Source organism: Aspergillus undulatus, assembly GCF_047715775.1.
Source record: "Aspergillus undulatus strain CBS 261.88 unplaced genomic scaffold BDV17scaffold_38, whole genome shotgun sequence".
In the NCBI taxonomy this organism is placed as follows: Eukaryota; Fungi; Ascomycota; class Eurotiomycetes; order Eurotiales; family Aspergillaceae; genus Aspergillus; species Aspergillus undulatus.
In genome coordinates, this window is record NW_027396642.1 from 125,988 (window position 1) to 150,707 (window position 24,720).

The 24,720-nt window shown below is 51.8% G+C and overlaps 12 protein-coding genes across 12 annotated transcripts; 5 read left to right on the forward strand and 7 right to left on the reverse strand.

Moving 5' to 3' along the window:
* Positions 1 to 31: 31 nt before the first annotated feature.
* Positions 32 to 1,448, reverse strand: BDV17DRAFT_268239 (SRPBCC domain-containing protein). Its single transcript, XM_073758446.1, has one exon. It carries the CDS (start codon positions 1,341 to 1,343, stop codon positions 726 to 728), a length of 618 nt encoding a protein of 205 aa, XP_073613768.1. The 5' UTR covers positions 1,344 to 1,448; the 3' UTR covers positions 32 to 725.
* Positions 1,449 to 1,654: 206 nt separating this feature from the next.
* Positions 1,655 to 3,019, reverse strand: BDV17DRAFT_293046 (uncharacterized protein; the record flags this gene model as incomplete). Its single annotated transcript, XM_073762503.1, has 6 exons — positions 1,655 to 2,061; positions 2,121 to 2,188; positions 2,256 to 2,626; positions 2,682 to 2,749; positions 2,800 to 2,836; positions 2,891 to 3,019. 6 exons carry the CDS (start codon positions 3,017 to 3,019, stop codon positions 1,655 to 1,657), a joined length of 1,080 nt encoding a protein of 359 aa, XP_073613769.1.
* Positions 3,020 to 3,432: 413 nt separating this feature from the next.
* On the reverse strand, positions 3,433 to 5,489 carry BDV17DRAFT_138674 (NADP-dependent isocitrate dehydrogenase). The gene is made up of 6 exons (XM_073754275.1): positions 5,309 to 5,489; positions 5,206 to 5,216; positions 5,123 to 5,156; positions 4,925 to 5,063; positions 4,339 to 4,872; positions 3,433 to 4,290 (listed from the first exon to the last, which is right to left on the reverse strand). Exons 1-6 carry the CDS (start codon positions 5,342 to 5,344, stop codon positions 3,866 to 3,868), a joined length of 1,179 nt encoding a protein of 392 aa, XP_073613770.1. The 5' UTR covers positions 5,345 to 5,489; the 3' UTR covers positions 3,433 to 3,865.
* BDV17DRAFT_268258 (uncharacterized protein) lies at positions 5,198 to 6,044 on the reverse strand. The gene has a single exon (XM_073758447.1). It carries the CDS (start codon positions 5,960 to 5,962, stop codon positions 5,636 to 5,638), a length of 327 nt encoding a protein of 108 aa, XP_073613771.1. The 5' UTR covers positions 5,963 to 6,044; the 3' UTR covers positions 5,198 to 5,635.
* Positions 6,045 to 6,985: 941 nt separating this feature from the next.
* Positions 6,986 to 10,886, reverse strand: BDV17DRAFT_138671 (C-1-tetrahydrofolate synthase). Its single transcript, XM_073754274.1, has 5 exons — positions 10,008 to 10,886; positions 9,935 to 9,955; positions 9,841 to 9,878; positions 7,239 to 9,766; positions 6,986 to 7,180 (listed from the first exon to the last, which is right to left on the reverse strand). Exons 1-5 carry the CDS (start codon positions 10,414 to 10,416, stop codon positions 7,072 to 7,074), a joined length of 3,105 nt encoding a protein of 1,034 aa, XP_073613772.1. The 5' UTR covers positions 10,417 to 10,886; the 3' UTR covers positions 6,986 to 7,071.
* Positions 10,724 to 12,493, forward strand: tif34 (translation initiation factor eIF3 subunit i). Its single transcript, XM_073754276.1, has 4 exons — positions 10,724 to 11,056; positions 11,153 to 11,659; positions 11,720 to 11,836; positions 11,890 to 12,493. Exons 1-4 carry the CDS (start codon positions 11,030 to 11,032, stop codon positions 12,247 to 12,249), a joined length of 1,011 nt encoding a protein of 336 aa, XP_073613773.1. The 5' UTR covers positions 10,724 to 11,029; the 3' UTR covers positions 12,250 to 12,493.
* A 26-nt stretch (positions 12,494 to 12,519) lies between these two features.
* Positions 12,520 to 13,547, reverse strand: mbf1 (multiprotein-bridging factor 1). The gene is made up of 2 exons (XM_073758448.1): positions 13,203 to 13,547; positions 12,520 to 13,129 (listed from the first exon to the last, which is right to left on the reverse strand). The coding sequence occupies exons 1-2, from the start codon at positions 13,356 to 13,358 to the stop codon at positions 12,821 to 12,823; spliced, it is 465 nt and encodes a 154-aa protein (XP_073613774.1). The 5' UTR covers positions 13,359 to 13,547; the 3' UTR covers positions 12,520 to 12,820.
* A 558-nt stretch (positions 13,548 to 14,105) lies between these two features.
* Positions 14,106 to 15,248, forward strand: BDV17DRAFT_138846 (SH3 domain-containing protein). The gene is made up of 4 exons (XM_073754278.1): positions 14,106 to 14,309; positions 14,384 to 14,804; positions 14,854 to 15,063; positions 15,128 to 15,248. The coding sequence occupies exons 1-4, from the start codon at positions 14,247 to 14,249 to the stop codon at positions 15,181 to 15,183; spliced, it is 750 nt and encodes a 249-aa protein (XP_073613775.1). The 5' UTR covers positions 14,106 to 14,246; the 3' UTR covers positions 15,184 to 15,248.
* Positions 15,249 to 15,626: 378 nt separating this feature from the next.
* BDV17DRAFT_138848 (ankyrin repeat domain-containing protein) lies at positions 15,627 to 19,736 on the forward strand. The gene is made up of 3 exons (XM_073754279.1): positions 15,627 to 16,061; positions 16,142 to 16,655; positions 16,711 to 19,736. Exons 1-3 carry the CDS (start codon positions 15,960 to 15,962, stop codon positions 19,539 to 19,541), a joined length of 3,447 nt encoding a protein of 1,148 aa, XP_073613776.1. The 5' UTR covers positions 15,627 to 15,959; the 3' UTR covers positions 19,542 to 19,736.
* On the forward strand, positions 19,633 to 21,421 carry BDV17DRAFT_138805 (AIM24 family protein). Its single transcript, XM_073754277.1, has 6 exons — positions 19,633 to 19,883; positions 19,958 to 20,063; positions 20,129 to 20,146; positions 20,204 to 20,656; positions 20,724 to 21,073; positions 21,130 to 21,421. Exons 2-6 carry the CDS (start codon positions 20,006 to 20,008, stop codon positions 21,343 to 21,345), a joined length of 1,095 nt encoding a protein of 364 aa, XP_073613777.1. The 5' UTR covers positions 19,633 to 19,883; positions 19,958 to 20,005; the 3' UTR covers positions 21,346 to 21,421.
* Positions 21,422 to 21,479: 58 nt separating this feature from the next.
* Positions 21,480 to 23,357, reverse strand: BDV17DRAFT_268275 (translation initiation factor eIF2 subunit beta). The gene is made up of 4 exons (XM_073758449.1): positions 23,228 to 23,357; positions 22,831 to 22,948; positions 22,123 to 22,752; positions 21,480 to 22,065 (listed from the first exon to the last, which is right to left on the reverse strand). The coding sequence occupies exons 1-4, from the start codon at positions 23,237 to 23,239 to the stop codon at positions 21,899 to 21,901; spliced, it is 927 nt and encodes a 308-aa protein (XP_073613778.1). The 5' UTR covers positions 23,240 to 23,357; the 3' UTR covers positions 21,480 to 21,898.
* An 11-nt stretch (positions 23,358 to 23,368) lies between these two features.
* BDV17DRAFT_268280 (uncharacterized protein) lies at positions 23,369 to 24,669 on the forward strand. Its single transcript, XM_073758450.1, has 2 exons — positions 23,369 to 24,152; positions 24,244 to 24,669. Exons 1-2 carry the CDS (start codon positions 23,825 to 23,827, stop codon positions 24,342 to 24,344), a joined length of 429 nt encoding a protein of 142 aa, XP_073613779.1. The 5' UTR covers positions 23,369 to 23,824; the 3' UTR covers positions 24,345 to 24,669.
* The last annotated feature ends 51 nt before the right edge of the window (positions 24,670 to 24,720 follow it).

Below are 24,720 nucleotides of genomic sequence, written 5' to 3' on the forward strand. Positions count from 1 at the left end.
GCCCGAGTGTACGGAGTAGGTCTGAGCATTCTATGACTATTGGACCCTCTTTGTTTCTCTTCGTCTTATCGCCCATCGTTATTTTTGCCACCAAGCTAGACAAAGGAGCCAGCATAACAGCCGAGATAGATGTCCTCGTAATCGCCTGTAACTTCTTACGCTGTATAGAACAGAAGGAAGTGAGAGCCAATCTGTGCTCCACGTGGCCCACCGCAGTGAGCGTCCGGGCTTCGTCTGACACAATTGAACATCGCTGCTCCGGCCCGAATCCGCTTATCGACATTCTTCACTTCCATGGCATCGCACGCCACGAATGCACTGTGATATCATATTCACCAACCCCGCGGGTCTTCTGGTAAAGCATCGTAGGGCTGGCAGCCTATTCTGCCAAGTTTTGAGCTTGCTCCGCATTGTTTTCTCTATGGCCCTCCATTTCATGTGGCATTTGCCGAGCACCAGACTAGAGGACCAACATAGCCTCAAGTCTGTTCTAGCGCAGTCTTCCCGGATCACTTTCCCTCAAGTCACCGTTCGCTTCTGCTCAGCGTAGCCCTCAAGCCTTGTCCTGGTAACTATACACCGGAGCAACATCCCTTCAAATTGATATTGCTGTCATCGTCTACTGCCTTTCAACAAACCCTCTCAAGCTCTCAAGCCTTGTCCTGGTAAGTATATGCCGGAGCAACACTCCGTCTGATTGCCGGCGGCCCTCCGCTGGCTGCTCACTATTGCTGAGTCTGACCCTCAACAAACCCCTTCAACCCCTCAACCCAAATCCGAAAATTATTCTCCAAGCGCCGTCCAAAAATCCACTTGACCACATAAGCAAGCACACCAACCTGGAGTTCCCAATTCCTCACCGCCGTAACAATCCTCCCATCCTGATCCTCAACCTCACTAACCTCATGCACCCTCTCCGCTTTCAAAAACCACGAAATAAAGCCCCCCTTATCCGTATCCGACGCCCAACAAATCCTCCCCGACAGATTCCCCGATGATGGCGGGTGATACTCAATAATTTTCAGACATGTAGGATTCAACCCGCTAGCATCCGGCTGCGGGGTCTCGTGTTTTTCGGGGTACATGTTTGCGTAGAATGTGAAGCGTGTGTCGGCGCGGAGGACGGGGGATGAGGCTGTTGCGTTCGGTTGGGATGTTATACTTGCGCGTGGGATGAAGCGATTCCATTGGGGGTAGGTGGATGTGTCTGTTAGTGCGGACCAGACGGTTTCGACAGGTGCGGAGATTGTTATGCTAGATTGGAGGGAGAGGATGGAGGTGGTCTGTGGGATGTTGGGGGTGTCTTTGGGTAATTGATGGGTGTCTGTGGTCGGGTCGGGCATTGTCGGTGCGGTGTTGTTTGTTTGATTATGGATTTAATACGGGGGTACTAGTTTCAGGTAAGGGACAATGTTTTGCAGGATGCAATGCAGGTGTATGTAGACAAGATGATGATGGCTTAGATTCTGTCGAGTGAGCTTCATGGTTACGGTAAGGGGAGCTCAAGCTAGCTCTTCCACGTGATCTCATAAAGTAGCTTTATCGATTGTTTGCAAGAACAAGGATCCTCCACAACCCTACATCTCGAGGGAAATGTTATATCCAAGACGCATAATGGCGACTTGTGGAATATATAGTGTCCATCTTATCTTGATTAGAGCGCGGAGGTGATGAAGGTTGGGTCGGAATCTCCCCGCTCAGTCTTACTCTCGTTACTCTCTGTCACCGGAATGCTAGGAATGCTACTCCCGCCCTCATCCGCAGCTTCGACCTCGCCAAATTCCCACCTCAACTCTCTGTGCACCTGGATCCCCTGACCTACGTGCTCAGCTGATTCCTGGTCTGCGCTCACGGACACATCAGCAGAATAACTAGCCGGGCCTGTATATGGTTCCCAGAGCATCGACTTTTGACGCGACTGCTTCTCGGTCTGACGGCCGCTCGAAGGTAGAAAGCGAGGGAAGGTCCGCAGAATGAGTTGTCTGAATGTTGGAAGGCTGGCGCAGACTAAGGCAACGTTGGCTTCGACGAAGGACCAGGTTGCTACGAAGCCGTTGTAGCCTGGTATTGAGAGCTGTTAGTCTTGCGGCACCAAAGCTTGGGTGGGAGTGAGGACGTACGGCTCATATCTGAGTTCTTTATGAGCATGACAAGGGCATGCAGACGAGCTACACCCGTAGCACAAACACTAGCGCCACATCGTCAGCGATTTCCAATCCAGTGCAATCATATCTTCTCGGAGAGGTGCCACGTACAACAAGCCAAGCGCAAAAATCATCATCAGACAGATCTTCTGCCTCAGTGGAATCCGTAATGTAATCAGTTGAGGCATGGGTGTAGCGACGAGGGCCAAGTCGCCCGTGATTTGGAGCCCGGCAGTTAGAGACCAAATCAGCGGCCGCGAAACACAGTGCTCAAAATGCTGATTCCAAAATGACTGAAGTGGGACGCAGATGAGTAGTGTGCCGAGGACCATATACAACCCTGCTAGAACGATCAATACCAAAAGGACCCGGAGGAAGATTCGGTACGTTCTCGTTATGAAGAGGCGCATATACAGTAGGACCATCGATATTTTGGTTAGGTTCAGGGTAAGGTTGTACAAGGGGACCGAGATATAGAGCATCTACCCAGTGTCAGTCGTCAGTATATTGTAATTGCAGTACATATGATTAGCATACTTTGAGCTGGGTGCGAAACTCCTGCGGTGAAAGCGAAGCCACTGGCTTCCCCATGCCATGGGCATGCTCTATATCGAGTTAGTCCCATCAGCAAGCAATTGCGGAATGAGCCTCGCACCAGTAAGTATAACACCGAAAAAAGCATAATCGGTCATCTATAAACAGTCAGCCAGATCCTAGTCTGTATAATCCGAACGCGAAGGCCATACCAACGCAAGCAGCAAAATCCAATCATCCCATCCCGGCGCACGAATCAATCTTATGCGCGTATATAGCCGCAGCGCCACAACAATCGTGGCCACGCTGACGAACGTTATCGAGACAGGAAGCACATACATCCCGCCTGCTCGCCAAGCAAGGTACTGGATGAATACCTGAAAGAAACCCTGAGTATAAAGAAAGCCATGCTCAACTCAAGGTTGATCAGGGGCGCGATTGATTGAGTGAAGAGAAGCTGGAAGCCGGGGTAAGTTTCATGTTGCCGAGCGTAGCCGTAGCTGGGGATGGTCTGGCCGGTGCTCGTAGATGAGAGGTACAGCAGTCGATTGCGTCAAGGACTCGTGGCGGTCCAACCAGAGCGGCGAGAAGAGCTTGACTGGATAATTGGCAGAGAGGAAGACACAGACTGTTCGCGGATGAGGGATCCGGACCAAGGGTTTGTCAGAGTGACTGTTGGATGGCGTGAAGAAGAGCTCTATCCATGGGTCCGAAGATGTAACCTTGGCCGCCGGACTAGGAAGGAGGCAAAGATCTCCATCCATTATTACCTGGATATGCAGCTATATGAGCAGTCTATGCTGAAAACTGCAAGAATTTGAGGCGAGGTGAGGGGGTAAAAACTATCAATTCTTCCAGCCATCGCCAGACTAAAGCTGTGTATTATCTCGTCCAGCCACATATCGACGTACCTATAGTTACGAACGCAAAAACCAACGCGGCCAGGTCTTTTTGACAGACGACAGAGAATAGAATAAATTTCGACCGTTCACTGCATGTTCGTTTCCATCAAAACCTTCTTTTCATCATCCCCACCAGCTGGTATATACATTGCGGCCGTCGGCCCTTTATCATGTTGTCCAAGGTCTAGCATAATCTAGCCAACATGATTTATCTGATAGAATAGGTATCAAAAATGTCCCAAAACAGGAGAGTAAATGCAAAACGCTAGACTGTCGTAGTATGTTTTACAGGCGGGCCTTGAGGTTAGACTTGAGGCGGCGCTCAACGGCAGCAAGGTACTCGCGGGTAGTAACCCAGGCCTCACGGTTCTTGCGGCCGCGGGCAAGGGCAAGGTCCTTGGTCATGATGCCCTCCTCGTTGACAACGTCGATACAGGCGCGCTCGAGCTCCTCGGCGAAGGTAACGACATCGGGGGTTTCATCGAGCTTACCACGCTGGATGAGACCACGAGTCCAGGCGAAGATAGAGGCAATGGGGTTGGTGGAGGTCTCGCGGCCCTTCTGGTGCTCGCGGTAATGGCGAGTGACGGTACCGTGAGCGGCCTCGGACTCGAAGGTCTGGCCGTCGGGGGTGATGAGAGTCGAGGTCATCAGACCAAGGGAGCCGAAGCCCTGGGCAACAATGTCGGATTGGACGTCACCGTCGTAGTCTGGGAATCATTAGCAGAAGTCGAGATCTATCTTCAAGGAATACATACTCTTCAGAGCCATGATAAATCCACCCTCGCTCTTGATCATCTGAGCGACCATGTCGTCAATCAAGCGGTGCTCATACCAGATACCCTTGGCATCGAAGTCCTTCTTGTAGGTGGTCTCGAAAATCTCCTGGAAGATGTCCTTGAAGCGGCCATCGTACTTCTTTAGGATAGTGTTCTTGGTGCTCATGTACAGAGGTAGCTCCTTGGCCAGAGCAAGCTTGAAACTGGCGTGAGCGAAGCCGCTGATCGACTCGTTGGTGTTGTATTGGGTCTGAGTGATACCACCGCCCTGGAAGTCATACACTTTGATGGACTCGGGCTGGCCGCCCTCGGGGGTGTAGACAAGCTCGAGCTTGCCCGGGCCGGGGATTACGCGGTCAGTAGCACGGTACTGGTCACCGAAGGCGTGACGGCCGATGATGATGGGCTTGGTCCAGCCAGGAACGAGACGGGGGATGGCAGGGATGACGATGGGCTCACGGAAGACGGTACCACCGAGGATGTTACGGATGGTGCCGTTGGGGGAGAGCCACACTGAGAGCATAGGGTTAGCTAGCTTTTCCGCGATTCTGTACTCAATGCTTACTCTTCTTCAGCTTGAATTCTTCGACACGGGCCTCATCAGGAGTGATGGTGGCGCATTTGACACCAACACCATACTTCTTGATGGCCTCGGCGGATTCAATGGTGACCTTGTCATCGGTCTGGTCACGGTACTCGATACCCTGGAGAAAAGTTAATGCGCGCACTGGCCGCGTGCGGCGGAGGCGGTTTGGAAGCATACCAGGTCGTAGTACTTAAGGTCGATATCGAGATAACTAGCTTATGAGCCAAGGTACAGCAGAGCCGAGGTATAGGTCAACTCACGGCAAGATCAACTATAACAGCGGAGGACAGTTAGCTTCGAATCAGACAAGCTAATAAACTACATCATAGCATGACGCAGCGAAATCAGTAACTAAGGACTCACCTTCTCTCTGATTTCCTTCCAGATAATGCGGGTCATCTAGGGAGCGAAACGGTCAGTGACATGTGATATAGAAACCTGGACTAAGCACGCTCGTTGGCCGCGAAGCGATAATCCTCGGAGGATTGACGCAGGTCCAGCAGGAAGCGGGCGACTTTCGCCGTTCTCCCCCGCGTCTGAAGAGGGTCACGACGAAAATGCGCATCCCGAGGATCTCCAGATCAACCAAGATATAAGGCACTGTCGCACAGCGCATAGCCATGCAGTCCGGGGTACAACGCGCGATTGGAAACATTGTTCCCACATTGCGTTTCTTCTATTTTGCTTTCTTCAAGCTCGGAATAGACCTACCTCATCGCCGTCCAACTCCACAACGGGGTTCTTGACCTTGATCTTCTGTCCTTCAGTCGCCATGGTGCGGGATTGGATGCGGAACACGGAAGTAGTAGCTGCGGGGCGGGAGACGCGAGCAGAAGTTGAGGCGAGAGCACGAGCGGTAGAAGGAGAAGCTGAAGCTGAAGAGGAAGAGGAAGATCGGGCGGAATAAGAAGCAGAAGAGAAAGAGCGAAGAGCGGAGGAAGAGAGAGGGGCAGCGCTGGGAAGAAGAGGGGAGTTGAGGGAGCGGCGAGCCAATGCGGAAGTGAACCGAACCGACATGGTGCAAAGGGATTATTCGCAGTCGACACGACTGGGCAGAACTATGAGGATGTGGAGGAGGGGCGGATGATTGCCCGTTCACTGCTGGACGCGGATTCGACACTCGGTAAGTCAAGGGCTCAAAGCTGGATCTTTGGAGAAGGCGATTCAACGTACCCGAGGGAACTTGCGTAGGAGGCTCGGGTGGAAGGAGAGCTGCAGTGGAGTCGCAGATGGACGAGGCTGCTGTCGCGGAGCAGAACGGAGCAGGTCGGCAATTGCTGATCAGGCCAGAGATGTTTGAAGAAGGGAAGCTGGAGCAGAGGAACCTGGTGTTGAAGAGGAGACGCGGTGACGCTTTCTTATCCCACCGAGGAACTGGTGGACTATGGAGCTCTTCCTTTTCCGCCCACCGTGAGAGCGCCGAAGCCGGAGACAGACTCGTCCTGATTCACACGATCAGTAATGGGAATGAAGGGGCTACGACCGAGAAAAGTCTAGCAATACGATTTTCGAGCTATCTGAGTACAGAGAGTATGCCAGGAAAAAATAAAGTCTACATGCGAAGTATAAAAGGCAGATGACGTTGGTCAGGCGACTCTCTTACTCCAGACTCTGAAGGAGTTCGTGCGGAGTGCAGATTTAAGGGCGATATTTCTCCGTCCACTCCTCAATGCAACGCTGCGCCAATTTCTTTGTTGACACGGACTACAGTTCGAATCACCATCAAGAAAATTTCCGTCAATAATGCTGGGCACCCTGGCATCCTCAAATCCTCGAGATTGTGAGACGACCGTTTTCCCGCGGTGACCCAAGCAATTTTCCGCCGGCTGCAGCCCCGAAAGCTGCGATCTTCGGATGTTCCCTTGCATTAGCCGCTGAACCCTGTCGGAGTTGGAACGGTCCTCCGGTGCCCCGGATAACTCTTCTAGACCAGATTTCAATGTGAGACAGATCATTATTATTCTTGTGTATTTTGTGCTCCCTATCCTGTTGAAAGATGTATATACCCATGATTTTCCATTACCTCCGCTGGGCTCCAAAGTTGAAATGAACCCGACAATGACGCTACCATGCCCGTCGTTAAGCAAACAAAATAATGCAGAGGAAATTATGTCCACGAAATAGATCTAGAAGAGGCCGTCAATCTCCCCGGTCTCGGGGTCGATATCCACATTTAGGTATCCGGGTGCCGTCGGCAAGCCGGGGATCGTCTGGATGTCTGCCGCAAGCGCGTACCTAAGAAAGTGGTCAGTCAAAACATACAATATAGCCAAAGCCGACGGGTAAGCCTTACAGATATCCACCGCCAACTGCCAACCGCACATCGCGGATGGGGACGGTGAAGCCCGTAGGAGCTCCCTTGAGAGCCGGGTCGTGACTCAGAGAGTACTGTGTTTTGGCGATACAGATCGGAAGGTTGGAAAATCCCTGAGCGGTGTATGTGTCGACCTTCTTCTGAGCCAGTTCGCTGAACTCCACCTTCTCTGCACCGTACATAGCTTTGCCGATGCGCTCGATGCGCTCCTGGATGCTACCTTTTAGATCGTATAGAAGCTTGAAATCCTTGGGCTTGGAGCTAGCAATAATGACAGCCTTGGCCAGGTCGACAGCACCAGCTCCACCCTCGGCCCAGTGGTTGGCGGAGACTGCGTCCTCCGCGCCCGCCGCAATAGCCTCCTCGCGAATGATCGCGATCTCGGCCTCGGTGTCGGTCTCAAAGCGGTTAATGGCTACCACGACTGGAACACCGTACTGCCGGGCGTTCTCGATGTGCTTCTTGAGGTTGACACAGCCTGCACGGAGAATCTCGGTGTTCTCGGTGCGGTAGACTTCGTGCAATGGAGCTCCCGGGCTGATCTCAGGGCCGCCGCCGTGAACCTTCAGAGCGCGCACAGTAGCGACAATGACGACAGTGTCAGGGGACAGACCAGAGGATCGGCACTTGATGTTGAAAAAACGCTCTCCTCCCATTGTGAAATCGAACCCTGCCTCAGTGACAACGAAACCAGTCTTGGCTTCATGGTCTTCCTCGGGCTCGGTACCCGCAAGCTTCAGAGCCACGCGGTCCGCCAGCACTGAACTGGCTCCGATACTGATGTTGGCGAAGGGACCGGCGTGCACCAGAACAGGTGTACCTTCCAGACTCTGCATCAGGTTCGGCTTGATAGCATCCTTCATCAACGCTGCAAGCGCTCCACCAGCACCAATATCGTCACAGGTGACGGGCTCTCCACGCTTCGAGGTAGCAACGACCATACGGCCAAGTCTCTCGCGCATATCCTCGAGACTGCTGCTCAAGGCTAGAATGGCCATACACTCACTAGCAACAGAGATGTCGAAGCCGGTCTCACGGGTCAATCCTTTCTCCGTTGGTGCCTGCCCAACGGTGATTCCTCGGAGGTGTCGGTCATTGACATCCAGAACGCGGCGCCAGGTGATAGTTGAGGGATCAATGTCAAGACGGGCAAATCGGTTGATTTCCTCTTCAGAAAGGTCGTTGGGCTCGGTCTTGGTGATGCCCAGCTTGTTTAGCCGCTTGAACATGATAGGCTTGAACTCGCGCTTGCCCTTCTTCTCCGGAACAAGACGCTTGTAGAGAGCGGCATCCTTCTGGGTAGCCTCGTGGAACATACGTGTCTCAATGGCAGCGGCAAGAAGGTTGTTAGCCGCAGTGATGGCGTGAATATCACCAGTAAGGTGCAGGTTGAACTCGTCCATGGGAATAACTTGACTGTATCCTCCGCCAGCAGCTCCTCCCTTGATACCAAATGTAGGGCCCTGGCTCGGCTGGCGCACATTGGCGAATACGACACGGTTCAGGTGCGCACCAAGGGCTTGACTCAGACCCAACGTAGTAGTTGACTTGCCCTCACCAAGAGGGGTGGGAGTGATACCGCAGACCAAGATGTATCGGCCATCGCGGCGGTGACTCAAGCGCTTGATTACATCAAGGCTGACCTTGGCCTTTGTATGACCGTATGGCTCGAGTTCGTGGGGCGCGATTCCAACTTCAGAGGCGACTTGCGTAATAGGCTTGGGATACTGTGAGCGGGAGATGGCAATATCTGAGGGGACCGGATTGGCGAGTTTGAGGGGGAGTGGGGTGATGTGTCGCTCCTTCTGCTTCTCAACATATGCTTTGGCTGATGCAACCACGTTGTCCAGCAGCATAGCAACAGTCATTGGGCCAACACCGCCGGGGACAGGAGTAATCTTGGAAGCCACCTGAGAGGCAGACTCGAATTCGACATCTCCAACCAGACGCTGGCCAGACTTCTTGGTAGAATCAGGCTTGTAATTGATACCAACGTCAATGACAACGGCGCCGGGCTTCAGCCATTCGCCCTTGACGAACTCTGTCTTACCAATGGCTGCAACGACAATATCCGCGTTCTTCACAGCGCGGGCAATATCGGGCGTCTTCGAATGGCACACCGTTACGGTAGCGTCTGCATCCTTGAGAAGATAGCTGACAGGGCTTCCGACAATGTCGCTTCGGCCAAGAACAACGGCCTCCTTGCCCGCTGGGTCGACACCGCTGGCCTTGAGAAGCGCCATCACGGCCTTGGGTGTGCAGGGGACGAAAAGAGGGTGACCACCACGTTTGGCGAGTTCACCAATGTTGATCGCTCCGAACCCATCGACATCCTTCTCGTCAGCCACAGCGGAGGTGACTGTATGCTCGGAAAGGTGCTGGGGTAGGGGTAGTTGGACAAGGATGCCGTGTACTGAGGGGTCATTGTTGGCTTGGCTGATTTCTTGGAGGATTTCAGGCTGTGTGATGGACTCGGGGAAATTGATGACCTTGCAGAGGATGTTTGCCTTGTGGAGAGGGGAGGGGTTAGCTTCAGCCGGGGGAGCTTGTTAGGGGTCCAATGGAAATAGCTGTGACATACTTCCTCAGCAGCCTTCAACTTCATGCGCACATATGTGCCTAGGAGTATCAGCTATCGTCCCCTCACACAACAAACTCACCACCACCAAACTCACTTGAATCAGACCTAGCTCCGACTTGAGATTGCAATGTTAGTATTCCCCGCGGAAAGTATAGTTTGAAGCGTACCTTGGAAGATCACCAGGCTGGGCTTGAACCTGGGGTTAATCTTCTGGATGTTCTCAATTTCATCCTTCAACCCCGCTCGGATGTCCTTCGCGATTTGCGTGCCATCAATCTTTTCACCCGCCATTGCGACACTTGTGCTCGAGAATTGACGATGCTGACACAGTAAGGCGGGAAAGTCTCTGAAGCTTTCCCGATAGCGCCGGGGAAGCAATGGGCGTTCACGAGGCTGAATCAAGGACCTTTGTTGAGTAGAGGGATGTCGAGAGTATGAGAGGAAAGAAGGTTTGAGCAGAAAATTTTGGTGTAAGGAAGAATACTGGCGCTGAACCGACGGAGCGAGACCGAAGCTGTTTGCTTTCGCAGCAGCACAGCGGGGTACGGTCGCCGAATGGGCGGGGTGATATGGCATCAATTACTCCTTTCGGGGGCCGCGCACCGGAGAACTCTTGAGGCAGATAGGGAAACCAGTCGATCCAGCCGAGTCGATTCGCAATGGCAATGAATAATAGGTCAAGGGCGCAATTGAACAGCAGAGAAGGCACAGAAGAATGTATCAATACGGCAGCTGCTCCCAACTCTCAATCTCTCTCGTTCTTTAAATTGTATACACAGTCGAGCTCATCGGGCTTTTTCCCTTTGCTCCGAATGACGAACCTCCGAAATGCTTGGCTTCGATTGGCGTGAGGTGGGCTGAGGTCAGCAAGCCGCGGCATGCGTCGATCACGCTAGTCTGTTTTGATCTACGCTTGAGGGCTCGTATTCTGCACGTGACTCAAGCTCACAATACCGGAACATCAAGTCTCCGGTATGGCCTTTGTCATATGAAGACTTGGCATTGGACCCGCGGACTGTGCGATGAAATTCGTGAACTCGCCGAGTGAAGTTAGAGAAAGGCCGCCGCAATCCACCCCGCCAGACAATCAGCCTCAACTCGCAGTCGATATCACGGATAGCATCCATCTGTGATCCAGGTCTCTTTATCCCCTTGCGACCTCCGCTAAATCACATATCGGTCGGCCAACATGAGACCTATTTTGCTTGCAGGCCATGTGCGTTTTCCTCAAGACAGCTCCGGAAGAGCCTGCTCACTTTTCTCGCCGCCTCGAACTCTATGAACATATCGCTGATCTTGAATAACTTTGCAGGAACGGTCTCTCAACCAGATCAAGTTCAACCGCGACGGCGACCTTCTGTTCTCGGTAGCTAAAGATAAGATTGTGTGCGCTTGGTGGTCAGCCAACGGTGAACGACTCGGTACCTACGCCGGACACTTAGGTGCTATCTGGACCGTCGATGTCAGCCCCAACACCATCCTTCTCGCGACCGGCTCTGCAGACAACTCCGTGCGACTATGGAACGTGAAGACTGGCGAGTGTGTTAAGGTGTGGGAGTTCCCTACGGCTGTCAAGCGTGTCGAATTCAGCCCGGATGGAAGCAAAGTTCTCGCCGTGACAGAGAAGCGTATGGGTTTCTTGGGTACGATCGCCATCCTCGACATCAACTACGACGGGGACTACACGAACCAGGCCGATGAGCCTAGCCTCAGAATCACCTGCACAGAGAGCAAGGCCACAGTCGCCGGGTGGAGTTACCTGGGCAAGTACATTATCGCTGGCCACGAGGACGGAAGCGTCAGCCAGTATGATGGAAAGGTGCGTTTTCATGTGTTTGGACACCAAGGAAGGCCATGAAATGCTAACTCTTTGTTTTAGACCGGTGAGCAGCTGGAGAACGTCCAGGCCCACGAGTTCGACCACCAGATTAACGACCTTCAATTCTCTCCTGACCGCACACACTTCCTTACCGCCTCCAAAGACAAGTCCGCTAAGGTATGCAATAGTTTTTTCCGCGTGCTGCAGAATCTTTGACTGACTTTACGCAGCTCATGTCCTCCCGTAACCTCGCCATCATGAAGACCTACGTCGCCGACACACCACTGAACAGCGCCGCCATTACGCCCAAGAAAGACTACGTGATCCTTGGAGGTGGTCAGGCCGCCATGGACGTCACGACGACCTCTGCCCGCCAGGGTAAGTTCGAGGCTCGTTTCTACCACAAGGTTTTCGAGGACGAGATCGGCCGTGTCAAAGGTCACTTCGGTCCCCTGAATACCATCCACGTTCACCCCGCCGGCACAGCCTACGCCTCTGGCGGAGAGGACGGTTACGTTCGTGTTCACCACTTCGACAAGCCCTACTTCGACTTCATGTACGAGGTCGAGCGGGAGCAGCTGAGGCGGTGAAATGTATGATGTTTTGAAACGATGGTAGAATTCCCTTTTTCCTCTTTTTTTTCAGTTAAGGTTATCGCCTCTCTTGTGTCATGAAGTGATGGCATATCTTGTTTACATCAAAAGCACAGAAAAGAGATGGCTGCACGACGTGTAGGTGTGGTGGGTTCAAGGATGAAGACCTGGGTGATTGAAGTGGTGACTGGTGAGCTACTTTTCATCTATATCATGATAAGACGGAGTTGGTATCATATTCTATTTCTGGTCGCTTTCGTGTCCTAATAAAAGAACCTTATACTTCACCATTTATCTATATCGTAGATGGCATAAGCAAACGGAAGTCTGTCCTCTAATCCACCATATATTCTGGTCTAAGTAAAGGTAACCAACTAAACACTAGGTCAACGCTTCTAAACGCAAACCAAGGCAAACCAAATCATAGAAAAAAAAGTCATATCATTCAATATTGGTCATAGCATAGTAACAACCGATATCAAGCCCGGGACACAAAAGGCCGAAAAAAAGAATCATCAACTGTCCCAACCATCCCCCAGAAAAAGTCGCGGGCCCACCCCCGGTCGATTTACTTTTTCTTAGGGAACTTCTCGCTCCCGATGTCATTGCCCCTAAGCTTGACGTTCAGCACGCGCTCCATGGCGCTAAGCACCTTCTGGTCTGGTGCGGCTGAACCCCTCTCGAAGTCCTGGATGACTGTGACGGTGGTGTTGCACTTGGTGGCGAGCTCCTTCTGTGTCATCTTGTATCCTTCCTCAGTTCGGCGCTTCTTGATGGCGTCTGCGACTGCTAGCCCGACGGTCTTGGGCTTCACGATGTCATCGCTGCGGTCGACTTTTGTGAGGTGCTGGCCTTCGACGGCGCCTGCGCGGCCGGCCTGTGGGGGGTTAGTACCGTGTGTGGCGGGTAATTGGTTTTTGCGCCAGTAGGCGAGAGGAGAGATTACTTACGGTGTTTCCAGAAGCATATTTCTTTTCAGTGCCAATGACGAGGCCCTGGCGTTGGGCGGCGTTGAGGGCGCTCTTGCCCTTGACGACAGTCTCGCGGGGGGCGGGGCCACCCTTGTGCTTGCTGCCAATGCGGGTAGTGGTGTTCCAGTCGTCCATTATAGCGGCGAGAGTGATTGATCGGGTCGAGAGAGTAATTCAGTGTATGTGTCTATAAGGTCTATCGTAAGAGTGAGGAAGGGTATCGGTCGGAGTGTTGGATCGCGTGAGGTCTGAAAGAGGGAAGGTCACGGCGGCCCACCGTATTTATATCGATGACACAGGTTGGAAGTTTCTCGAGTCTTTGATGGCGGAGTCCAGATGGGGCAAGTAGCGCTAGCCATATTGGGACTAGTGAGTCTGACGTAACTTGGCTTTCGAGGTTTGAGTCACATACAGTGGTGCGTTCCAGAGGCAAAAGCGCTGTCATCCATGATCAGAGGCACGCATTGTGAGTGGATATCCATGGTACTGCACGAGTGAAGGCGATATTGGATTGAGAGGTGGGGAGAGTTTCTGGGCGGACTGTGCCTCTGTTGCTACCGAGGCGGCCGAAGTATACCATACCTGCCTTTTAAAATAGTTATCATATCATCCGCTCTTAATTTAAACAGCAGGATATGAACAAAGAAATACTATAAAATTATGGGCATTTTCGGCATCCTGCTACATCGTCAGAAGTGAATACTCTGGCTGGAGCGAAAGTGTCTCATTTTGATTCATAAATTAGTGCCTGAGGAAACGAGACCCGACACCCGAGAACGCCTTCTCCACCAATGGGAACTGTTCAGCCTAGCAGCAGCGGCCTCAGGAACCAAACGATTGTGTCGTCCCTGCTCGGCCCCATCCATCCATCCATCAACATCCATTCATCCCATCGCTGATCACGACTTTTGAACATTTCTGTCCTTCGGGGTCCCTTCTCTTGCTCCCCATCTATAATAAAACGCCAGACCCTTTAATCCGGCACGATCAACCCAATCATCCGGTCCTTCTGTCCCGCCCGTCATGCCTTCTCAAGAGACATTTCAGTCGGCCTTGACCCAACGGTCGCTCCGTAATGTCCGCTCTGTACGAACACCCCTTGGTTTGCACCATACTTTTCTGGCCCTTGTGGTGGACTCTAATGCTTCCTCATTTACCAGGAGCTGGCGTTCCTAGCAGATGCCGCAGTCATTACCCCTCAACAGCTTGTAGCTATTCTAGGACACCTACCCGGCGCGAACGAGAGCGAACTTAAAGAGACCGAACGTCAACTATCCAGCGCACCTTCACAGCCATCCCCGGTGCAGCTGCCACCTCCTGCTGCTCAGTCTATCCCCCCTCCCGCCACCCCATACTCGCCTCCTACCTCCCAACTCGCCAATACTTCGTTGAACGAAAAGTCGCAATATGGGATGAACCCGCCCCAGTCACATTACTCGAGTCCACCTCCGGCTTATCCGCAGGCGCCCACTGTACTCTCAGTCGCCTCGGCACTCTACGCCTACACCCCGACCGATGCTGGAGATTTGGCTTTGCAACCCAATGATCGCATCCAGGTTCTCGAGCATATGAACGCCGACTGTATGTTTCCCTCTCAGAGCGTTTGCAACATGATTATTGACTTCTTTAGGGTGGCGTGGTCGCAACGAGCGTACAAACCTCGAGGGTATCTTCCCTAGGAGCTATGTTAACGTCCTGGACGAGAAGGCTGTTCCACCACCTTCTAACTACGGAAACATGCCTCTTGATGTCAGCCAGAGCGGTTCTTCATCTACGCCTGGCAAGGGTGGCAAGTTTGAGGAACACGGCAAGAAGTTTGGTAAGAAGATGGGCAATGCTGGTACGTCATTATATTTCCTTCAGCTTTATCTAGAATCATACGGAGAAGCTAATCTACTGTCTAGCAATCTTCGGTGCGGGTGCTACGATCGGTTCCAACATTGTCAACAGCATCTTCTAATTCAGCTTCCTGATACCCGGCCTGGCTTGCCGTGTCTTTGTCGAGAATTTCCAGCGCAATTGCGTTTCTTCAAATTTTCATTTTGTCTCATTTGTTTCGTTGAAGTGGCGTTGGTGGTCCGGATTACCTATTATTCTCTTTGCATGAGGGGCCGGCCCACAGTGAATGATGCCCTTGAAAGAGTTAACTGCTTCCTCTTCAGGGTACATATTGCGGGTCTTTCTGTCAACAAGTGTCTGACTTGTCTTTCTAGGGTATCTACATGCAAAAAGGCGTTTTTGGTCAATATCATTTTTAGGGAAGGAAAATGGACGGTATTAAACCTCTGTATAGACCTCGAAGATCCATATCACCGCTCTAGCGGTGGCTTTCGTTCATGTTTCGCTTGCCGCCAGGTGATGGTGCTATAACAAGATTCGCTAGAATCGCTACTGCACTTAAGCGCCGTCAAACGTGGCAGCCTCCACTCGTAGTTTTTCCATTCTCCATCCGGATTCGCATAACGATCGGCTCGATCTAGCCTAATCCACGGAGAAACATTTGGCTATGCTCAGTTTAGATCTACAGGTTAGCTGCCGATAGCAATCGATGGGATGACCTGTATCGTCGATACAGTATGCGGGGGCGCTGCGGCAAGGCAAATCCCGGGGCTGATTGCATTGCCAGCCTTGCTTGAGATATATTACATGTCAGACCCCTCGATATGGAGTTCACTACAGGTTCTCCTCGTCCATTTCTAGTCCGCTGGAAGGACTAGACCTGAGCCAAAACCGGAGATGCTCTGGCGATACCTGGTCCTCATAACGCTCTTTGGGATACCGAACGTTCAAGCTAACGAGGCTTGGGAAGATTTCGCGAATAATTTCGCGACTGACTTGGTATTAATGCGCCGCTCTTTCGATATTCATCCTTGTTTCGCTCTAAACTCGTGCTGGTGCTAACCTGGTGACTCTGCTAGGCGCCTCTAGTCGCCCTCTTCGGCGAGCGGCTAACAAAACAGTTCCTGGCCGAGTCGACCAGACCGCTAGACAACTTCATATTCGCTCTATGTCCGATAGGAATCCTAACGGCTGTGGTCTCACTCATCCGCATATGTGGGAATTCGTCTCTCCGAGCTTTTGTGGGCAGAGCCAACGAACCTCCTGGAGAAGCGGAGAGTGAGCTTCTTTCCTGTGTCTCAGAGGGCACGGCCGAACTGTTCAACGATGGCGGTATCTCCAGGGTTATTGGCAGGCCCAGGATTCTGGAGGTAGTTGTTTGGGAGGAGCAGGGCTCATACAAGTTGGGCACCTTTCGTGATGCCCTCAGGACCGGCTCTTGGACCACGGATGACGAAGAGCTTCTGTCTGAAAAGGGACAATTGTCCCTTCCTGAGCTCGATATCCCGAATTTGTCTTTGAATAAGGGTATCGAGCGGAGAGCGATTGGGTGGTTCTACGCTGCTGCTCTAGTGGGGGTCCTCCTCGTAGGAGGTATGTATCATTTACTGCCTCCGTCATTGAAGCAATTCAAGCTGACAAACACAAGGCACGGTAGTATATGCGGTCTTAACAGTCTTTTGGCCTTCTCTTATCTTTGGCAATGATGAGGATTCTTCTGACGACTATGCCTTACCACTGTATTTTTTCGGAACGGCATCACTCAGCTTAGGCATGTTTCTATGCGCCTTCCTCATAGAACGCTCTTCGCGTGAGAGTTATCTGTATCCGGCCGTACCGAGCAAAATCTACTGGTTGCAACCTGGCCGGCAGACTATTGGAGATCAAGATTTCGGTGCCTTCCTCGCTATTGATGAAGGCCCGGATTCGTCCTTGACGCAGAAACTAACTTATATAAAGTCCGTTCGTGGCCAACAACTTAGGGGCAGACGGCCACTACTCATCTTCACTATATGCATCACTATGCTTGGTTTTGTGGCGCAATTCGTTGGTCTACGCGGCCTACACCCGTCCGTCATAATTGCGGGAATCGGGTCGACGCTCATTATGGCTGTGGTCCGCACATTGCTTAGAACTAAGCGAATCGGCTCAGATAGCAATCGATTCGCTAAAGAAGATCGGGAAACATTCTCCCACAATCAGCAAGAGTTGGATTGCTTCGCCTTTCAACTCGAGAAGGTCAAGTCATTCCGGTTGATGTCGAGTCCCGTACATCAATCTGTTCGGTCTCGATCCGGGTCATGTTCTACCGACAACACATCGACAACATCGATTCAATATTCAGGACTTGGGTCGAAACTGATACAGACCAGAGCTCGCTTAGCTGAGCTTACTTCCTGCGGCCGCCATCCTAGTATGAATTGGGACGACCTCCCAATTCGGAGAGTGGCTCATGATTTGGCAAGAACGATCGAGGCGACTGTGGAAGTCGTCTCAAGGTGGAAAGAGGTGCCTAGTAGCACCTGCAGTTTCGAGCTTACCTTCGCCTGTCACCCCAATGACGGCAAATCTCGTGGCTCTCTGGAGACATACCCAATCGTTCTCAAGAGATCAGAAGACGCCTTTCAATGGAGGGTTGATGCCAATGAATTGGAGGCGATACTGGGGCTTTGGACCTTTTCATTGCTGAAATCCGACCCCAATTGGCTACAGAAGGGTCTTGGACGCGCAGTGGGACTGACCAAGGATGAAGCCAGCGCTGAATCAACGGACTTATATTTTTACAAATGGATCTACCGTCAAAGGGAGGCGATGATGGTGTCGTCCGACATGATTTCGTTTCCCGAACAGACTTTCGGTTATTATTCTGACAACCACCCCGATCCAAAGGACATTCTTGTGGTAAAAACTGAAAACGCATTGGATCTTATGGCTGCCCAGGATATTTATATCCAGTTTCTGATGAGTTGCCTTGCAGGTCTCGAATCTCTTGGAGGCGAGGTTGACATCGTGCCGGTCTCACAGACAGGCTTCATCGCCCAGAGTGATCGCCTTGACGAGCTCGTGTCCTGTTTCGAAACCGGGAATCTTGGTTCAAGAGTGGATGCTTTGCTGTGCATTGTGCCTGTTCTGCGCCATCAGGATATCTTGCCGGAGCTTGCTGCTGATGTGGGCAGCGTAAAGCAACGCGTGAGTACGCTTGTCTCGAACGGCAATTGGGAAGGTGCCTTCTCTATTCTTAAGCGGCTGGCTGAGCGTTCCGAAGGCGACGAATTTGAGCGTACGGCGTATGAACTTGGATCGCTCTGCCAGCGAGCCATGCTGAGCCCAGTCCCGACTGTTCGGGATAAAGGGTTTGAAAATGCCAAGGGGCTCATTCAGTGCGATATAAGGTCCAAATTCTTCAAGAAAATAAGAAGCCCTCGACCTTCTGACTGGTTGAACTCGCATGTTCGAAGGGAATGGTGGACAAAGTTCTCGAAGCAGCTGGGATGGGCTACATTACATTTCGCCAACAAATCGGGTCAACAAGCGACTGCACAATTTCTGGAGTCAATTGGAATATCGCATAACTCAATATTCTCAACGGATAGTATCAACAGCGGGCATACTGGGCCAGTTGACGCTCAAAATTTGCTACTCGCGTTCCTGGATCCTGACTTCGAGGTTGAAATTGATGGTACAACTCACAATGACTATGAAAGCCTTATGGCCGCATGCTTAGAGTCCGTCGGATATGACGAGCAAGCAGCGCTCCGCCACTGGGTTCTCGCCCGATGGGCCGAGTATGGACAGCAGTCTCCGCATCAAGCCATGAAAGCATTTGTGTGCGCCGCGAAGAGCAGCTCAGAATCATCTGTTCGCACTCTTCACCGACTCGGCGCAGACATCGACGCGGTTGGAAATGAGGGCTGTACCGCGCTGATGGAGCTGGTGGTCACGGAAGACGTGGAAGCAACGAAGATATTACTCAAGCATGGAGCAGACGTCAATTCTTGCTCAACAGTGAACAAATTATCTTCACTGGGGTTTGCTGCTATTAATGGCAGTGAGGAGCTTCTGCTTTTACTCCTGGATCATGGAGCAGATCCTGAGCTTCGCAATGTGGTAGGCCATACAGCTTTGCAATCCGCATGCGCGGAAGACCAGTTAGCCTGCGCTGCCCTGCTTCTCGACAGAGGGGCAATCGTCGATTCCATTGCGATTGACGGGCGCACCCCGCTTATGTCGGCTGTATTCCATGGCAATCTGCGCATAGCCGCTCTTCTCATAGAGAGAGGAGCCAATGTCAATGCCACGGATTCTCAAGACATGACGGCACTGATGCTAGCTGCCACTATCGCTTCCGAGGAACTTGTTCGCCTCCTACTAGATCGACAGGCCGATAAAAGAAAGAAAGATAATATAGGTAGAACAGCATTTGACATAGCAAAGGAAGGCGGGAGCGTCTCGATTGTGGCCATTTTGGAGGCCGTATAGATGCTGGGGTGGTGACTGATGAGCATGAGGCATAGAGTAGAACAATCATATTCCACGGCCGATCCTCCTTCGTCTATTCGCCTTTGATTCTTCTCCACTCTTGTCAACCTGGAACTTTTTGGACTTGGAAGCTTGGCCTCAGCGCGGGTGCCAAAGCCAATTGGAGGGTTTCTGCCATTCAGATGCATTCTTTTAGCGCCGACTGACGACCAGGGGATGCACCATGCAGTAGCTCCTGCACCACGGTCAGACTGGATGCTTTTAAATCGCGACCCCCAATTCTTTGTCTTCATCCTCGATGTGCTTCCGTTTCTTTTCATTCGAGACGTCCGAAGAACTTCTGTAAGTGCCCCGCATCAGATTATTTGATAACTTTGTATGGCGCTGTTATACTAATTGGCTGCGCCAACTACAAGTATATATATAGGCTGCATTGATCCTTGCATTTCTGCAGTTCGTTCGTCATGTCGCAACATCAGATCCATTATCATCCGCCTCCAACCCAAGGAGCTTCATATCCGCGTATGTACTCTCTGTTGATCATACGGGAACTTTCCTGACATTCTTGAAATCTGACTGTCACATAGAACCTCAACATGCACAAAGTACGACGCTACCGACATCCCAGAGCTACACATGAACATGTCTCACTATCTACATAGCTTTTCCTCCTCCACCTCAGCCCTCTCCTGGATTTCCTCCACCAAATTTCAACTACCCTCCCCCTCCGATGCAACAGCCTCCTCCACCAAAAGTAGACTTCCCTCCTCCGCCTTCAGTGAGTCCCCCATCACACGAGCGGACCTACACCAGCCAGAATGCTGCAACCTTCGCAACCCTCCCGTCAGCATCGCCACCTCCAGCAAGCAAGAAACCCTACCCCAGCCAGACTGTTGCGTCAATCGCCTCAAGCGCGGTAACAACATCGCCGCCGCCTCAAGCCTCACACCAAGCCTCACAATCAGTTGGCGGCGGTGGCTTCGTCGGAGTTACATCTACTGTAGCAGACGACGTGGGAACATTCAATGGAGGGAGTTACCGGATCAGCCATCGCGATAATAACACCGTCCTCACCCTTCAGCTGGCTGTTGGGTGTCCGCTTCAAGTGAAACCTGGTCTGTTCAACATCCCTATCAATGGAACCGTCTTCTGCTGGCCGTTTAGTTTCTGATTGTGTTTCAGGCGTGATGGTTGGAATGTCTCCTACAATTACCCTCCGAGGAACAATCGCTTTTGACTTCAAGAAACTCTTGTCTGGGGGCGAGATGGCCAAGTCCGAGTATACCGGACCAGGCGAACTCTTGATCGCGCCAACCGTACTCGGCGATGTCACCGTCATCAGACTCTCGGAGCCGCAGAAGTGGAAAGTCGGCAGAGATGCATTTCTGGCCGCAACAAGTGGCGTCAAGCACGACCATAAAGCGCAGAGCTTGGCCAAGACCTTCTTCTCCGGCGAGGGACTGTGGATTTATAGTTTCTACGGGACCGGTTTGCTCTGGATCCAGAGTTTTGGGGCAATCCTCAAGAAAGATGTGAGCGTCATTCCGCCTTTCAGTTGCTAACCGTTCTGACCAAGCGCCATATGTAGCTCGCGGAGGGTGAATCATATTACATCAACAACGGTCATCTTGTGGCTTGGAATTGCAAGTATAAGCTCGAACGCGTGGCTTCCGGAGGCATTCTTTCCAACTTCAGTGCAGGTGAGGGTTTAGCCTGTAAGTTCGAAGGGCCTGGCACTGTATACCTCCAAACCCGAAATGTGGCAGCGTTTGCCATGCAGATCGGCGCTGCAAAGCTGCGATAAGGCTTCATCTATATATCCTATTATTTTTATATATATTCTGTCATCTACGAGATGTGTAGCGGATTAGACATATAAGTACCTACAAGTACACTTGGGCAGAGAATGAATGAAGCTCTATCATAAGGAATGTACAGAGAACAGTCTCTGCTATAAAGCGTCATATCATTCAATATACTTGGACAGTCATGCCATTCTAATGATATCGTCATCACCACTTTTGTCTCGTTAAACCTACCGCACCGCAATCCGCGTTCGCGCCTTCAACCCCGATTATCCTCACCTCACTAATAACCCGTATCCCGTCTCACAAACATCAATCATCCAAAGAATCAGAAGATAGAAATCTTTACATGTAAGAAAGATAACAGGATCGCAAACGTGAAAGAGGATAAACGAGAAAATGAAGATACCAACATCCCGTCCGCCAGAGACAGGTAGACAAGAAGTTAGTAATGAAAAGAAAAACCTTTATTTCTTCTACCTCCAGACGTACGTCGTAGTACCTCCATAACAACCCCAAAGACTAAACCACAACCTAGCCGGCAGACTAAGTTTAACCCTGCCTCCTTCTGCGGCCGACCTGTCCACGGAAACCGGTCTTGATGGCGGCGACGGAACGACGGGATCCGCACGAGTTGCAGGTAACGAAGTACAAACGGTTCTCACCCTTGTTGAGCTCTGTGGCGGGGCTGCGGCAGGTCTTGCAAGTAACGTACTCAACTATTGACATTGATAAGTACTATATCATAGACAGAAAGGGCGTAGATGTAAACATACCGATATACCGTCTAAGGACGTTCTCAATCTGCTTCTGCTGGAAACGACCCTTGATAACGAGACGCCTGCTTCCATCAACGGAACCAGAGGTACCCAATTCCGCAAACAAGAACTGCATAACGTGGTCATCGGACCGCTTCATGCGCTTGCAGATATCAGCGATGTTGGCGAAGATCGTACGTCTGTTACCCTCACGCAGACACTGAGGCGGGGGGATCTTGTAGGACTTGGAACCGCTCGATAGGAGATCAGGGTGGTGGCTCTGAATGAGGGAGAAGAAGCGCGAGACGAGAAGCGAGTAAGGGATGGCCTGGGTGGAATCGTGGGCCCAGATGCCCGTGCCGGCTTCGAGGTCGCCCTCGGGGACTTCAGCCTCTTTTTGGTCCTCCGTGGATTCCTTCTCTGCAATGCCGGCCTCGGCGAGCTTGGCTTCGAAGTCGCCCGCGTCGACCTTCTTGGGCTTCTTCTTCTTCTTCTTCAGGGCTGTGGGGTCGAATTCGCCGTCGGCCGCGGGGGCGGGGGAGGATTCGTCGTCCGCTTCGGCGTCCTTGGGCTTCTTGGTCTTCTTCTTTTTTGAGAGACCCTTGAAGAGGTCGGTTACTTCGTCGACGGCCTTGTCTGTGGGTGCTGCTGTTGGGGAGGTTAGGTCGTTGTTCGGTGAGGTGGCGGAGGGGGGTGGGTGGCTTTTTGCAGTTCGCCGGGACGCACCTTGTTGCTCCTCGACAGGCTTCTCGAGCTGCTGTGTGACCTCGCCGTTCGTATCCATGATGACGGTCCCTTCGCTGAATGCGACGGATTTGCGTTGTTTCTGAGCCGTTGGTTCGACCTATATGGAGCAGAATGAAGAACGCGTTAGTGGGGGAAGAAATGAAATTGAAATCCCAAAGACGCCAAGGATTTCGAAGGCGGGCAGGTGTTTGAGTGAGAGAACAGTGAATGATCGATCGCCTTCAGCGCTAACAATCACAAAGACTGAGAGAAGTTGGGCAGAATAATAGCAGCGGCACCTCGATCAGTCCCTGACCGACTAACCGCACAAGAAAATGTATGTGGGCGATCGGTAAAGTAAAAGTACAGCAGAGAAAACAAGGGTAGTGTGACGTACAGTCTCCGCCATATTGGGAGGATTTGAGTGGGATAATGTATGCGGTGTATATGCACTCCCAACTCCAGAACCAAGAAGAAAAATTAATCTTACCCGGTAGAACAGAAATGAGAGTCTTGCACGTCGTCGATATCTTGCCTTCTCGCAGTTGCGTTGAGTTTGATGGCGAAGCCTGTTATCGCGGAGGCGGTCACGTGGGTGGAATGACTCAACTGAAGTATTTGTATTACAAGATCACATGATATTCACCACAAGTTGAACTGGCGGATCCTCAGGCAGCAAGGCCAACATGCAATAACCTCATTGCCTCCGGGACTCGGCGTGATTCCGTACTTGCATTCGATGCTCTCGACCAGGCGGTAGGCAGGCCACTGCTTGAACGACTACACAGCTTTTCTTACATCTCTTTCTTCGAATCCAAACTTGAAGTCTTCGGCTTACTCACCCTTTGACGAAATCAACAACATTCGTTAACTCCGCAAATCGACCACCAGCTACCTAGCTACCTACATCACCTCCCAGCCCTCGATCCCGCAACCACAACAACACCATCACTACACCACCCCCGGATCTCAATAAACAAACCAACCCGCCGAAATGTCCTCAACAACAGGTTCAGACTCCTCCTACATCCTCCCAACCCCTCCCTCAACCTCAACACCCGCAACCTCCACACCACCCGCAACAACCCCCCACGCCCACGCCACAATCTACACCAACCCGTCCGACCTAGACTCGCTCTCCGAAATCGCCTCGCTCCCCTCAGAATCTACATCAGCTAGCGACCTCGACACGCTCAGTTCATACTCGGACAGCGACGCAGAGGCCGAGTGGCAGGAGAGTATTGAGCAGTTGGAGCTCCTGCTCACGATGGTGCTTGTGCCGTTTGTTGGGAAGTTTTTGGGGAGGAAGTGTGCTTATTGGAGTATGTTATGTTGCCCTTCTCCCCTAATTATATTGTGTTTTTCGGAAGGTTGAAGGGAGGGCTTGCTAATGAGTTTTGTTTGTTCTATTAGGCTGGACAAGGTTCATGGAGTGGAAGTACCCCGTTGATCGACTTGTCGAGAAGGAGTCTGCTTCTGGGGTTGGGAATGTGAAAGCTTATGCGGCGCTGTGAGTGTGAGTTGGGTGGTATATACTGGATGCTGGAGACTGGATACTGGGGACGGAGCTATGCAGCAGTGCAAATCGAAATTTTGGCGCGTCCCGTGGTAGATTGAGCGTTATCCGGGGACCTTCCCTGCGGATACCGAGAGAGCTGTGGTTGTATCATACATACATAAAGCGATCTGATTGAGGCTCTGCTCAGATGCGCAGTCGCGACTTATAGAGATAACGGCGTTTTTGGATGAGTTGGACAGGCAGATATACGTCTGTCAGAGTGGAATCTATACAAGCGTGCATAGCACGCAGATTATACCCTAATGCACTTGCTACCAGTTAAATGTCTTGGTCTTTGTAGGCAAAAGGTCAGGAACGAACGGAATGGCATT

Coding starts and splice junctions, on each gene's coding strand:
- BDV17DRAFT_268239 (XM_073758446.1), bottom strand. CDS start 1,343: ATGCCCGACCCGACCACAGACACCCATCAATTACCCAAAGACACCCCC.
- BDV17DRAFT_138674 (XM_073754275.1), bottom strand. CDS start 5,344: ATGACCCGCATTATCTGGAAGGAAATCAGAGAGAAG. Junction 4,873..4,924: donor AGAATTCAAGCTGAAGAAGA/GTAAGCATTGAG, acceptor CTATGCTCTCAG/TGTGGCTCTCCCCCAACGGC. Junction 4,291..4,338: donor ATTTATCATGGCTCTGAAGA/GTATGTATTCCT, acceptor AATGATTCCCAG/ACTACGACGGTGACGTCCAA.
- BDV17DRAFT_268258 (XM_073758447.1), bottom strand. CDS start 5,962: ATGTCGGTTCGGTTCACTTCCGCATTGGCTCGCCGCTCCCTCAACTCC.
- BDV17DRAFT_138671 (XM_073754274.1), bottom strand. CDS start 10,416: ATGCCATATCACCCCGCCCATTCGGCGACCGTACCCCGCTGTGCTGCT. Junction 9,956..10,007: donor CAGCCTGGTGATCTTCCAAG/GTACGCTTCAAA, acceptor TGCAATCTCAAG/TCGGAGCTAGGTCTGATTCA. Junction 7,181..7,238: donor GCAGTTGGCGGTGGATATCT/GTAAGGCTTACC, acceptor CCACTTTCTTAG/GTACGCGCTTGCGGCAGACA.
- tif34 (XM_073754276.1), top strand. CDS start 11,030: ATGAGACCTATTTTGCTTGCAGGCCAT. Junction 11,057..11,152: donor CTATTTTGCTTGCAGGCCAT/GTGCGTTTTCCT, acceptor ATAACTTTGCAG/GAACGGTCTCTCAACCAGAT. Junction 11,660..11,719: donor TCAGCCAGTATGATGGAAAG/GTGCGTTTTCAT, acceptor TCTTTGTTTTAG/ACCGGTGAGCAGCTGGAGAA.
- mbf1 (XM_073758448.1), bottom strand. CDS start 13,358: ATGGACGACTGGAACACCACTACCCGCATTGGCAGCAAGCACAAGGGT. Junction 13,130..13,202: donor AATATGCTTCTGGAAACACC/GTAAGTAATCTC, acceptor AACCCCCCACAG/GCCGGCCGCGCAGGCGCCGT.
- BDV17DRAFT_138846 (XM_073754278.1), top strand. CDS start 14,247: ATGCCTTCTCAAGAGACATTTCAGTCGGCCTTGACCCAACGGTCGCTC. Junction 14,805..14,853: donor CGAGCATATGAACGCCGACT/GTATGTTTCCCT, acceptor TGACTTCTTTAG/GGTGGCGTGGTCGCAACGAG. Junction 15,064..15,127: donor TAAGAAGATGGGCAATGCTG/GTACGTCATTAT, acceptor TCTACTGTCTAG/CAATCTTCGGTGCGGGTGCT.
- BDV17DRAFT_138848 (XM_073754279.1), top strand. CDS start 15,960: ATGCTCTGGCGATACCTGGTCCTCATAACGCTCTTTGGGATACCGAAC. Junction 16,062..16,141: donor ATAATTTCGCGACTGACTTG/GTATTAATGCGC, acceptor TGACTCTGCTAG/GCGCCTCTAGTCGCCCTCTT. Junction 16,656..16,710: donor GGGGGTCCTCCTCGTAGGAG/GTATGTATCATT, acceptor GACAAACACAAG/GCACGGTAGTATATGCGGTC.
- BDV17DRAFT_138805 (XM_073754277.1), top strand. CDS start 20,006: ATGTCGCAACATCAGATCCATTATCATCCGCCTCCAACCCAAGGAGCT. Junction 20,657..20,723: donor TCCGCTTCAAGTGAAACCTG/GTCTGTTCAACA, acceptor ATTGTGTTTCAG/GCGTGATGGTTGGAATGTCT. Junction 21,074..21,129: donor GGGCAATCCTCAAGAAAGAT/GTGAGCGTCATT, acceptor CGCCATATGTAG/CTCGCGGAGGGTGAATCATA.
- BDV17DRAFT_268275 (XM_073758449.1), bottom strand. Junction 22,753..22,830: donor GCCTGTCGAGGAGCAACAAG/GTGCGTCCCGGC, acceptor CCTCCCCAACAG/CAGCACCCACAGACAAGGCC. Junction 22,066..22,122: donor CGTCCTTAGACGGTATATCG/GTATGTTTACAT, acceptor CAATGTCAATAG/TTGAGTACGTTACTTGCAAG.
- BDV17DRAFT_268280 (XM_073758450.1), top strand. CDS start 23,825: ATGTCCTCAACAACAGGTTCAGACTCCTCCTACATCCTCCCAACCCCT. Junction 24,153..24,243: donor GAGGAAGTGTGCTTATTGGA/GTATGTTATGTT, acceptor TTGTTCTATTAG/GCTGGACAAGGTTCATGGAG.